This window comes from Oncorhynchus mykiss, chromosome 3 (assembly GCF_013265735.2).
Source record: "Oncorhynchus mykiss isolate Arlee chromosome 3, USDA_OmykA_1.1, whole genome shotgun sequence".
In the NCBI taxonomy this organism is placed as follows: domain Eukaryota; kingdom Metazoa; phylum Chordata; class Actinopteri; order Salmoniformes; family Salmonidae; genus Oncorhynchus; species Oncorhynchus mykiss.
Genome location: NC_048567.1, coordinates 74,182,293 through 74,194,792, shown reverse-complemented (window position 1 = coordinate 74,194,792; position 12,500 = coordinate 74,182,293). Strand labels below are relative to the sequence as shown.

The following is a 12,500-nucleotide window of genomic DNA, read 5'->3' as shown; positions in this document are numbered from 1 at the left end:
GTGTGTGTTTATGTGTTCGCAGAAAGAGATGCGAGGCAGCATCACCTTTAAGATAGTGTGTGTGTTTATGTGTTCGCAGAAAGAGATGCGAGGCAGCATCACCTTTAAGATAGTGTGTGTGTTTATGTGTTCGCAGAAAGAGATGCGAGGCAGCATCACCTTTAAGATAGTGTGTGTGTTTGTGTGTTCACAGAAAGAGATGCGAGGCAGCATCACCTTTAAGATAGTGTGTGTGTTTATGTGTTCGCAGAAAGAGATGCGAGGCAGCATCACCTTTAAGATAGTGTGTGTGTTTATGTGTTCGCAGAAAGAGATGCGAGGCAGCATCACCTTTAAGATAGTGCCAAGCTACCGGACACAAGGATCTTCCTGTGAGGTAACGCACCGCCCTTTCCCTCTCCCCCCGATCTTCTCTCCTTGCGACCCATCCTGTTAACGTTGGGGATGTTTAAACTTCTGACCCTTTGACTAACCAACCAACCAACCAACCAACCAACCGCCTGCCTGGTGGCTGAATGTGTGTGTGTGCATGTGTGAACTTTTCCCTCGGGTGGGGATCTGCTGTGTTCTGCTCGGGGCTGGGTCAGACACACTGCACACCAATTTCACAACCAAGATACCGGAACGCAACGCACCCTACCCTGACCTCTGTCCCTTGTAACCTGTAAGTGTGATCTGGCACCAACCACACACAGATCCCCAGTCTGGCCAGTCAGTCACACAGAGACCTGAATGTAGTTGTGCTATCTGATGATTAGCCTCACAGCTAACGTTCTAGACTGACCTTGATGAGACAGTCTTTGTGAGCATACTGCCCCTCTGTGGCGAGATGGAGAGGTGCAGGGATCATTGCTATTACGATTAGTAAGTAAGACAGTCATGTTGATTTGATTTGATTGCACACCTTATGAGTTCATTGAAGACATTGAAGACGGTCATTTCTACTTGTTTATCATGGAGTGTGAAATGTATTTTTCTTTGTATTGGTGAACAAGTAGATAGTCGATAGAGTGTGTGTGTGTGTGTGTGTGTGTGTGTGTGTGTGTGTGTGTGTGCGTCTGACCAATGCGTCTTGTTACAGAGAGAGTCCCCCTCCAACTCCAGGCAATCCCCTGCCAATGGCACTGGCCACTCCAGTGTTAACAGTTTTATCTTGGTAAGGACCCCCACCCCCCACCTCAGCCCCTGAACACCAAACCAAACACCAAAACTACCCCCTTCTCCCCTAAGTCAACCAACACAGACCTTTGACTCAGTTGTTGTTTGTTATCATAATATATTTTTCCCCCTCTCCAACATGTATTATTGTTTCCTTTTTCAGTTGTATATCACATTAAGTTATGATACTGGTACAGAGAATGTCACTCCTCACCCTCATGGCTAGATTTTCAGACCAGCCTTCAACCTTTAACCTCTAGCCAAATTTCCGATATCTCCGTTTACAAATTGGTGTGCTGTAAAACGCTCCCATGTGCTGTAAAGTGCTGCCATGTGTTGTAAAAATGCTGTGCCTTTCTGCTGACACCTTCAGTACACAAAATAACTGGGAATCCTCACACAGTCACATACAAAGCTCAGTTCCTATGCAGCTCAGTTCCTATACATCCCTGTTCCTATACATCCCTGTTCCTATACATCCCTGTTCCTATACATCTCTGTTCCTATTCAACTCTGTTCCTATACAACTATATTCCTATTCAACTCTGTTCCTATAAAACTCTGTTCCTATTCAACTCTCTTCCTATACAACTATATTCCTATTCAACTCTGTTCCTATAAAACTCTGTTCCTATTCAACTCTCTTCCTATACAACTATATTCCTATTCAACTCTGTTCCTATAAAACTCTGTTCCTATAAAACTCTGTTCCTATAAAACTCTCTTCCTATACAACTATATTCCTATTCAACTCTGTTCCTATAAAACTCTGTTCCTATACAACTCTGTTCCTATAAAACTATGTTCCTATACAACTCTGTTCCTATACAACTACCTTCAATATTATCCACTACATTCACTAAGGATCCAGACAACAAGCCTACCTTTACGTACGTACGTACCTACCTACCTACCTACCTACCTATATCTACATATACCTACCAACCTACCTCTACCTACCTACATCTACCCACATACAGTGCCTTGCAAAAGTATTCACCTCCCTTGGCGTTTTTCCTATTTTGTTGCATTACAACCTGGAATTTAAATGGATTTTTATTTGGATTTCGTGTAATGGACATACACAAAATAGTCCTAATTGGTGAAGTAAAATGAAAAAAATAACTTGTTTCAAAAAATTCTACAAAATAAAAAACGGAAAAGTGGTGCTTGCATATGTATTCAACCCCTTTGCTATGAAGCCCCTCCCCTTTGCTATGAAGCCCCTCCCCTTTTCTATGAAGCCCCTCCCCTTTGCTATGAAACCCTAAATAAGATCTGGTGCAACCAATTACCTTCAGAAGTCACATAATTAGTTAAATAAAGTCCACCTGAGTGCAATCTAAGTGTCACATGATTTCAGTATATATACAACTGTTCTGAAAGGCCCCAGAGTCTGCAACACCACTAAGCAAGGGGCACCACCAAGCAAACGGCACTATGAAGACCAAGGAGGTCTCCAAACAGGTCAGGGACAACGTTGTCGAGAAGTACAGATCAGGGTTGGGTTATAAAAAAATATCCTAAACTTTGAACATCCCACGGAGCACCATTGAATCCATTATTTAAAAATGGAAAGAATATGGCACCACAACAAACCTGCCAAGAGAGGGCCGCCCACCAAAACTCACAGACCAGGTAAAGAGGGCATTAATCAGAGAGACAACAAAAAAGAAAGAGCTGCAAAGCTCCATAGCGGAGATTGGAGTATCTGTCCATAGGACCACTTTAAGTCATACACTCCACAGAGCTAGACTTTACGGAAGTGTCCAGAAAAAAATAAGCATGTTTTTATATAAAAACATGTTTGGTGTTCGCCAAAAGGCATGTGGGAGACTCCCCAAACATATGGAAGAAGGTACTTTAGTCAGATGAGGCTAAAATGTTGCTTTTTGGCCATAAAGGACAATGCTATGTCTGGCGCAAACCCAACACCTCTCATCACCCCAAGAACAACATCCCCACAGTGAAGCATGGTGGTGGCAGCATCATGCTGTGGGGATGTTTTTCAATGGCAGGGACTGGGACACTGGTCAGAATTTAAGAAATTTAAGAAATTATGGATGGCAACACTCAAGTGATTTAAGAGGAAACATTTAAATCTCTTGGAATGGCGTAGTCAAAGCTCAATCCAATTGAGAATCTGTGGTATGACTTAAAGACTGTACACCAGCGGAAACCATCCAACTTGAAGGAGCTGGAACAGTTTTGCCTTGAAGAATGGGCAAAAATACCAGTGGCTAGATGTGCCAAGCTTATAGAGACATACCCCAAGAGACGTGTCTTATTTCTTGTTTGTTTCACAATAAAAAATATTTTGCATTTTCATAGTGGTAGGCATGTTGCATAAATCAAATGATACAAATCCCCCAAAAACCATTTTAATTCCCGGTTGAAAGTGTCGTGTCTTTAATATCATTAAATTAAGACTTTTAGTTTTTATCAAAGATTCTCTGTAATTAGTATTACGCGATTAAACTGATTAATCATGTAACTGTAATTAACTAGGAAGTCGGGGCACCAAGGAAAATATTCAGATTACAACGTTATAATTTTCCTAATATAATTTTTCAGATATTTATATCTTTCACAACAATATATAAACACAGTCTGCTTAAACTAATAACACACAAACAATTATACGTTTTCATGTCTTTATTGAACACACTGTGTAAACATTCACAGTGCGGGGTGGGAAAAGTATGTGAACCCTTGGAATTTATTTATAAATTTATTTATAAAAACTGTTTAGGTTCAGCAATATTCTTGGGATGTCTGGTGTGAACTACTCTTTTGAGGTCATGCCATAGCATTTCAATCGGTTTGAGGTCAGGACTCTGACTGGGCCACTCAAGAAGGCGTATTTTCTTCTGTTCAAGTCATTCTGTTGTTGATTTACTTCTGTCTTTTGGGTTGTTGTCCTGTTGCATCACCCAACTTCTGCTGAGCTTCAGTTGGCCGACAGATAGCCTTACATTCTCCTGCAAAATGTCTTGATAAACTTGGGAATACATTTTTCTGTCAAATGATAGCATTTGTCCAGGCCTGAGGCAGCCCCAAACCATGATGCTCCCTCCACCATACTTTACAGTTGGGATGAGGTTTTGATGTTGGTGTTGGTGTGTATTTTGAGATCTCTTTTATTCGAGGCATGGTTCACATCAGCCAATGCTTATTGTGAATAGCTAACTCAAATTTTGTGAGTGTTTTTATAGGGCAAGGCAGCTCTAACCAACATCTCCAATCTCGTCTCATTGATTGGATTCCAGGTTAGCTGACTACTGACTCTAATTAGCTGTTGGAGAAGTCATTAGCCTAGGGGTTCACATACTTTTTCCAACCTACACTGTGAATGTTTAAATTATATATTCAATATAGACAATAAAAATACAATAATTTGTGTGTTATTAGTTTAAGCACACTATGTTTGTCTATTGTTGTAACTTAGATGAAGATCAGATCAAATTTGGTTACCAATTTATGCAGAGATCCAGGTAATTCCAAAGGGTTCACATACTTTTTCTTGCCGCTGTATCTACCTACCTACCTATACCTACATCTACGTACCTGTACCTACCTACCTAAATCTACGTACCTAACTACCTACCTCTACCTACTTACCTGTACCTACCTATACCTATCTACCTATCTACCTATACCTACCTCTCTACCTACCTATACCTATATCTACGTACCTGTACCTACCTACATAAATCTACGTACCTACCTACCTACCTCTACCTACCTACCTACCTCTACCTACTTACCTGTACCTACCTATACCTACCTACCTACCTACCTCTACCTACTTACCTGTACCTACCTATACCTACCTACCTATCTACCTATACCTACCTACCTACCTCTACCTACTTACCTGTACCTACCTATACCTACCTACCTATCTACCTATACCTACCAACCTACCTACCTCTACCTACTTACCTGTACCTACCTATACCTACCTACCTATCTACCTATACCTACCTACCTACCTCTACCTACTTACCTGTACCTACCTATACCTATCTACCTATCTACCTATACCTACCTACCTACCTACCTACCTACCTACCTACCTATACCTGCCTATCTACATATGGCATCCATTGTAGATTATTGATTGATGAAGATGTGAATATGTTAATGTAATTTCATAATTCCAATATATTTTCTTTAATTGAATTCACTTAGTCTATTTTATGAGAATTTGTAAGATTCTTATTTGCATAAAATAGACAGAGACCAGTCTTATCAAAAATAGATAATAGTATTTATTCTCGGAGCGCGCTGCCATGTAACCACCAACAACAGTTTATATACAAAATATGACATCATAGGTTATAAAATATTCTTTCTCCCAACAGTTCAAAAGTTCATTCGAGATAAACCTTCTGAAGTTTTCATCCATCACCATTCAGCAGACAGTTCCAGCTAATGGAAAACCTAAGAAAACACACACTGCCTTATCTAAACATCCCAGAGCTACGTTGAGTCGGTTCAACCATAGGTTATCAACCCTTTCTGCTTACTTAAAAAAAAACACTTCCAGTCTTCTCCAACCTAGCTGGAATGGTATTTATCTCATTTAATTACCCCCTAATTACCCCCTGTTTCATGCTCCACAATTCCTCAATTCATATTGTTAATAAGATATAATAAAACAGAGTATAAGTTTACCTAGATACAGTCTACAGTCTATTAGCCTATCAGAAGCTTCTAAAGCCATGACATCATTTTCTGGAATTTTCCAAGCTATTTAAAAGCACAGTCAACTTAGTGTTTGTAAACTTCTGATACACTGGAATTGTGATACAGTGAATTATAAGTGAAATAATCTGTCTGTTAACAATTGTTGGAAAAATGACTTGTGTCATGCACAAAGTAGATGTCCGAACCGACATGCCAAAAATATAGTTTGTGAACAAGAAATATGTGGAGTGGTTGAAAAACAAGTTTTAATGACTCCAACCTAAGTGTATGTAAACTTCTGACTTCAACTGTACCTACACCTACCTATGCATACATGCCTACCTACCTACCTCTACCTACCTATGCATACAGACCTACCTACCCCTACCTACCTACCTACCTATACCTACCTAAATACCTACCTACCTGATAACTGTACACTTCGGTGCTGAAATTGCTTTGCTTGCTCTCTGCTTTCCTGCTCACTTCTGCGAGATTTGTCCTGCAGAAGCTCTGCTCTAACACCCTAAAGCTCAACTATGTCTGTATGGCTAACTGAGAATCACTGTACCCTCTCTCTCTCATTGGTGACATGATGGTAGGGAATGTATGTTTGACTGTCTTCTGTACACAATATTATGGTGTTGTTGTGGCAGTTCCCCTGATCTCTCTGGTGTAAACTCTCTGTCTCTGTCACTGCTGGTGTTTTCTCTTCAGGATCTGCCGTCTACCGTCCAACCCAAGAGTCGACAGGTACCAGCACTCTCTACCTTGTGAAACACACAAGCTGAACTGTAACACACAACCCCTCACAACTCCTCCATTCATTTCCCCTCATCCAATTTCTACACATCTGTGTGTGTGTGCGCATATGTGCACAGACACAGTGTGTTTGCGAGTTCACATGCCCCCCCACCCCCCCATTGACTAACTGTCAAGGTCAACTGTCCTTGTTGTCTGTCTGTCTGTCTGTCTGTCTGTCTGTCTGTCTGTCTGTCTGTCTGTCTGTCTGTCTGTCTGTCTGTCCTAAAAGAATCCCGAGCTCCAGGCCTCCAGTGGTGCCCCCCTCCACTCCGGCTTCTCTCTCTCCCTAGCTCCCCTGCCTGGCCTACGGCTTCTCTCTCTCCCTAGCTCCCCTGCCTGGCCTAGGGACACGGAATGGCTTGTGGCCCCCCTTTACTCACCAATATCCAGACCTTCCCCTTAAGACAGAATACAGATTGTAATTGGGCATCCCTAAATCAGATCACAGTCTGGTGGTCTCTAGCCCTGGTCTTTGACAGCTATAGGGTAGTGCAGGCTTTTGTTCCAGCTCAGCAATAACACCCCTGATTCTACTTGTTAAGGTATCTATTATTATTGTTGATAGCTAGCTAATACAGTCTGCTCACCCTGTGGGCCAATAGGACCAGAGCTTTGTTTGGGACAGTCTGCTCACCCTGTGGACCAACAGGACCAGAGCTTGTTTAGGACAGTCTGCTCACCCTGTGGGCCAACAGGACCAGAGCTGGTTTGGGACAGTCTGCTCCCCCTGTGGACCAACAGGACCAGAGCTGGTTTGAGACAGTCTGCTCACCCTGTGGGCCAACAGGACCAGAGCTGGTTTGGGACAGTCTGCTCTCCCTGTGGGCCAACAGGACCATAGCTGGTTTGGGACAGTCTGCTCCCCCTGTGGGCCAACAGGACCAGAGCTGGTTTGGGACAGTCTGCTCCCCCTGTGGGCCAACAGGACCATAGCTGGTTTGGGACAGTCTGCTCCCCCTGTGGGCCAACAGGACCAGAGCTGGTTTGGGACAGTCTGCTCACCCTGTGGACCAACAGGACCAGAGCTGGTTTGGGACAGTCTGCTCACCCTGTGGACCAACAGGACCAGAGCTGGTTTGGGACAGTCTGCTCCCCCTGTGGGCCAACAGGACCAGAGCTGGTTTGGGACAGTCTGCTCACCCTGTGGACCAACAGGACCAGAGCTGGTTTGGGACAGTCTGCTCACCCTGTGGGCCAACAGGACCAGAGCTTTGTTTGGGACAGTCTGCTCCCCCTGTGGGCCAACAGGACCAGAGCTGGTGACTAACTGTAACTGTGTAACCAAAGAGTATATATCTAGTTAGCTTTGATTAGTAAAATCCTAGCTGTATACTAATGGCACAGGCATTGTTTAAACAGTGGTGCTCCATCACCCTCCTCCTCACCCCTTTTCATCATTATCTTTGTGGACCCCAACAGAAACACCATCACTGACTGTCTGTGTAGACTCAAACGGCCATCTTAAACCCATACACCAGTGCAAACCCAACGAGTAACTTGACCTGAGCTTTAATCCTAACCAAACCTAACCAAACCTCATCCCAGGAGAGTTGCGTACATCCAGTGTGTAGATGCCACCAGTAGAGGTCGCCCACAGTAGCACTGTCTCACTGAGATATGGCTGCAGTTACTTCTCTGAACTGCACAGTCGCACATTGAACAACATTACACGTCAGTCTCTAATCAGATAACTAAGACCCATGCACGGGCAGTATTGGACAGTTTGGAGGGTGTTACTGGCTCCTCAAGCCCTCTATAATCTCACCCATTAGCATGTGACATCATCATCCATTATGATCTCTCAATTTGAAACCCATGAAATTGTTTTGGATTCCTGTTACTGAATGCATTCTACCTCCCTTCCTTGATCAGCACTCACTGATCTGACAGTGTTGGATAGGTTAAAGCTCATCCATGTATTTTACCAATCTAGTCTTTTCAGATCTTTTAAAATGAAGGCAGGAACAAGGGAAGGAATACGTGATCAAAATAATTCCAAAGGGCCAGTCTCCTCATTATAAGAAGGAAGGAATGAGTGTTTAAAAGAATTCCAATGGGTCAGTCTCCTCATTATAAGAAGGAAGGAATGAGTGTTTAAAAGAATTCCAATGGGTCATTCTCCTCATTATAAGAAGATAGGAATGCGTGTTTAAAATAATTCCAATGGGTCAGTCTCCTCATAATAAGAAGGAAGGAATGCGTGTTTAAAAGAATTCCAATGGGTCAGTCTCCTCGTTATAAGAAGGAACAAGGGAAGGAATCCGTGTTCAAAAAAATTCCAACGGGCCAGTCTCCTCATTATAACCCGTGTTGGGGTCAATACCATTTAAATTCCATTTCAGAGAATGAATTGAATCCTCTTTGACAGAAACAGGCAATTCGTGAAATTAAGTGAATTTCAATTTATCCTCTGAATAAAATGAATTAAAGTGGAATTTACGTCCAACACTGAAAGTGACATCATCCATGTTAATCCATCACCATAGTAGCATTAATGCTTAACATTCTCTATCTCCCCCGCGCTCCACTCACTGTACTGTGTGTGTAGACACTCTGTAGTGGTTTTACTGCATGATGTGTGTGTGGTGCTTTCACATCCTAGATGGTCATACCCAGACCTCCAATCAAGGATAAAATGTCCGTCAAGGTAAGATATAGTGTTGCCTCCACAGTGATACACCATTGAGATAAAACAGCAGACATCATAGGAATTGTTTTATCTCTATGGCTACACCATAGTTATTCCCTTAGATGACTGTAATAGGAATCTTTTTTTTCTCCTAAACAACATCCCATAGAGTAGAATCTTACAGTCTAATACGACTAAAACCACAATGAAAAACCACAGCCTTTTGATTATTGCAACTAGTCAAGTCTTACTGTATTCAGAGTGCATTATCACAAGGTCTCAATACACTTCTCAGAGAAATGTATTGAATATGAACATATGAACAGGTCTTATCAGACACTGCACAAGACTGGTACTCTGGTGCTAAAGGTGTGTTGAATCAGTCAGTGATACAGAACATATGTTTTAACAAGTTCAAAGAGAGATTCTAAAGAGACAACCCTGTGTTAACGATCCCTGAGAGATTCTAAAGAGACAACTCTGTGTTAACGATCCCTGAGAGATTCTAAAGAGACAACCCTGTGTTAACGATCCCTGAGAGATTCTAAAGAGACAACTCTGTGTTAACGATCCCTGAGAGATTCTAAAGAGACAACTCTGTGTTAACGATCCCTGAGAGATTCTAAAGAGACAACTCTGTGTTAACGATCCCTGAGAGATTCTAAAGAGACAACCCTGTGTTAACGATCCATGAGAGATTCTAAAGAGACAACCCTGTGTTAAAGATCCATGAGAGATTCTAAAGAGACAACCCTGTGTTAACGATCCCTGAGAGATTCTAAAGAGACAACTCTGTGTTAACGATCCCTGAGAGATTCTAAAGAGACAACTCTGTGTTAACGATCCCTGAGAGATTCTAAAGAGACAACCCTGTGTTAACGATCCCTGAGAGATTCTAAAGAGACAACTCTGTGTTAACGATCCCTGAGAGATTCTAAAGAGACAACTCTGTGTTAACGATCCCTGAGAGATTCTAAAGAGACAACTCTGTGTTAACGATCCCTGAGAGATTCTAAAGAGACAACCCTGTGTTAACGATCCCTGAGAGATTCTAAAGAGACAACCCTGTGTTAACGATCCCTGAGAGATTCTAAAGAGACAACTCTGTGTTAACGATCCCTGAGAGATTCTAAAGAGACAACTCTGTGTTAACGATCCCTGAGAGATTCTAAAGAGACAACTCTGTGTTAACGATCCCTGAGAGATTCTAAAGAGACAACCCTGTGTTAACGATCCCTGAGAGATTCTAAAGAGACAACCCTGTGTTAACGATCCCTGAGAGATTCTAAAGAGACAACTCTGTGTTAACGATCCCTGAGAGATTCTAAAGAGACAACTCTGTGTTAACGATCCCTGAGAGATTCTAAAGAGACAACCCTGTGTTAACGATCCATGAGAGATTCTAAAGAGACAACCCTGTGTTAACGATCCCTGAGAGATTCTAAAGAGACAACCCTGTGTTAACGATCCCTGAGAGATTCTAAAGAGACAACCCTGTGTTAACGATCCCTGAGAGATTCTAAAGAGACAACCCTGTGTTAACGATCCATGAGAGATTTTAAAGAGACAACCCTGTGTTAACGATCCCTGAGAGATTCTAAAGAGACAACTCTGTGTTAACGATCCCTGAGAGATTCTAAAGAGACAACTCTGTGTTAACGATCAATGAGAGATTCTAAAGAGACAACCCTGTGTCAGTCAAATCAAATCAAATCACATTTGTTTATGAAGCCCTTTTTACATCAGCAGATGTCACAAAGTGCTTATACGGAAACCCAGCCTAAAACCCACAAACAGCAAACAATGCAGATGTAGAAGCACAGTGGCTAGGAAAAACTCCCTAGAAAGGCAGGGCCCTAGGAAGAAACCTAGAGAGGAACCAGGCTCTGAGGGGTGGCCAGTCCTCTTCTGTGTACTGCTTCTGAAGAAAGATGTTGATTAATACCACAACTCGTGTTTTTTTGTACCAGACAGCCACTAGGGCCGGGCAATATGGCCAAAATACTATATCACAGTATTTCTTTTTAATTGGACGGTATGCCAGTATTTTTAGTTTTTGAATAATAAAAGTTGTACATTTGCTTTATTAGTGAGTGATCCTAGGGTGCTTTATTAGTGAGTGATCCTAGGGTGCTTTATTAGTGAGTGATCCTAGGGTGCTTTATTAGTGAGTGATCCTAGGGTGCTTTATTAGTGAGTGATCCTAGGGTTCTTTATTAGTGAGTGATCCTAGGGTGCTTTATTAGTGAGTGATCCTAGGGTTCTTTATTAGTGAGTGATCCTAGGGTGCTTTATTAGTGAGTGATCATAGGGTGCTTTATTAGTGAGTGATCCTAGGGTGCTGTATTAGTGAGTGATCCCAGGGTGCTTTATTAGTGAGTGATCCAAGGGTGGCAACACATACATTCTCAGTGATTTCAATGAGTCTTTCTCCATTCTGATTGGTTTATACTGTTCAATTCAACTTCAACCAAAACTCATTTCAGCACTTTTACCATTTCTGCATTTCCTGCACTCAATTGCAGGGTGGAAAAAGTACTCAATTGTCATACTTGAGTAAACGTATAGATACGTTAATAGAAAATTACTCAAGTAAAAGTGAAAGTTACCCAGTAAAATATTACTTGAGTAAAAGTCTAAAAGTATTTGGTTTTAAATATACTTAAGTATCAAAAGTAAATGTAATTGATAAAATGTACTTAAAATGTACTTAAGTAAAAGTATCAATAATTTCAAATTCCTTATATTAAGCAAACCAGATGGCACCATTTTCTTGTTTTTTTAGTAATTAACGGATAGCCAAGGGCACACTCCAACACTCAGACATAATTTACAAACAAAGCATTTGTGTTTAGTGAGTCCTAGTAGATGACCAGGGATGTTCTCTTGACAAGGGAATTGGACCGTTTTCCTGTCCTGCTAAGCATTCAAAATATAACGAGTACTTTTAGGTGTCAGGGAAAATTTATGAAGTAAAAAGTACAGTATTGTCTTGAGGAATGTAGTGAAGTAAAAGTTGTCAACAATAGTAAAGTAAAATATAGATACAAAAAAAACCGACTAAAGTAGTACTTGAAAGTATTTTTACTAAAGTAGTACTTGAAAGTATTTTTACTAAAGTAGTACTTGAAAGTATTTTTACTAAAGTAGTACTTGAAAGTATTTTTACTAAAGTAGTACTTGAAAGTATTTTTACTTAAGTACTTTACACCTTTGC

At 41.4% G+C, this 12,500-nt stretch overlaps 1 protein-coding gene across 19 annotated transcripts in view; it reads left to right on the top strand.

The window, feature by feature from the left end:
• The window catches only part of LOC110504742 (peripheral plasma membrane protein CASK), a 273,170-nt gene that overhangs the window by 243,895 nt on the left and 16,775 nt on the right, over positions 1-12,500 (top strand). For 10 of the 19 annotated variants that reach the window (XM_036975207.1, XM_036975191.1, XM_036975189.1 and 7 more), the window contains 4 exons: positions 308-376; positions 1,082-1,156; positions 6,568-6,603; positions 9,257-9,301. In XM_036975207.1, coding sequence (XP_036831102.1) covers positions 308-376; positions 1,082-1,156; positions 6,568-6,603; positions 9,257-9,301 — 225 coding nt within the window. The remainder of the gene's footprint in view (positions 1-307; positions 377-1,081; positions 1,157-6,567; positions 6,604-9,256; positions 9,302-12,500) is intronic. The other 9 variants (XM_036975197.1, XM_036975198.1, XM_036975195.1 and 6 more) reach the window with 3 other exon arrangements.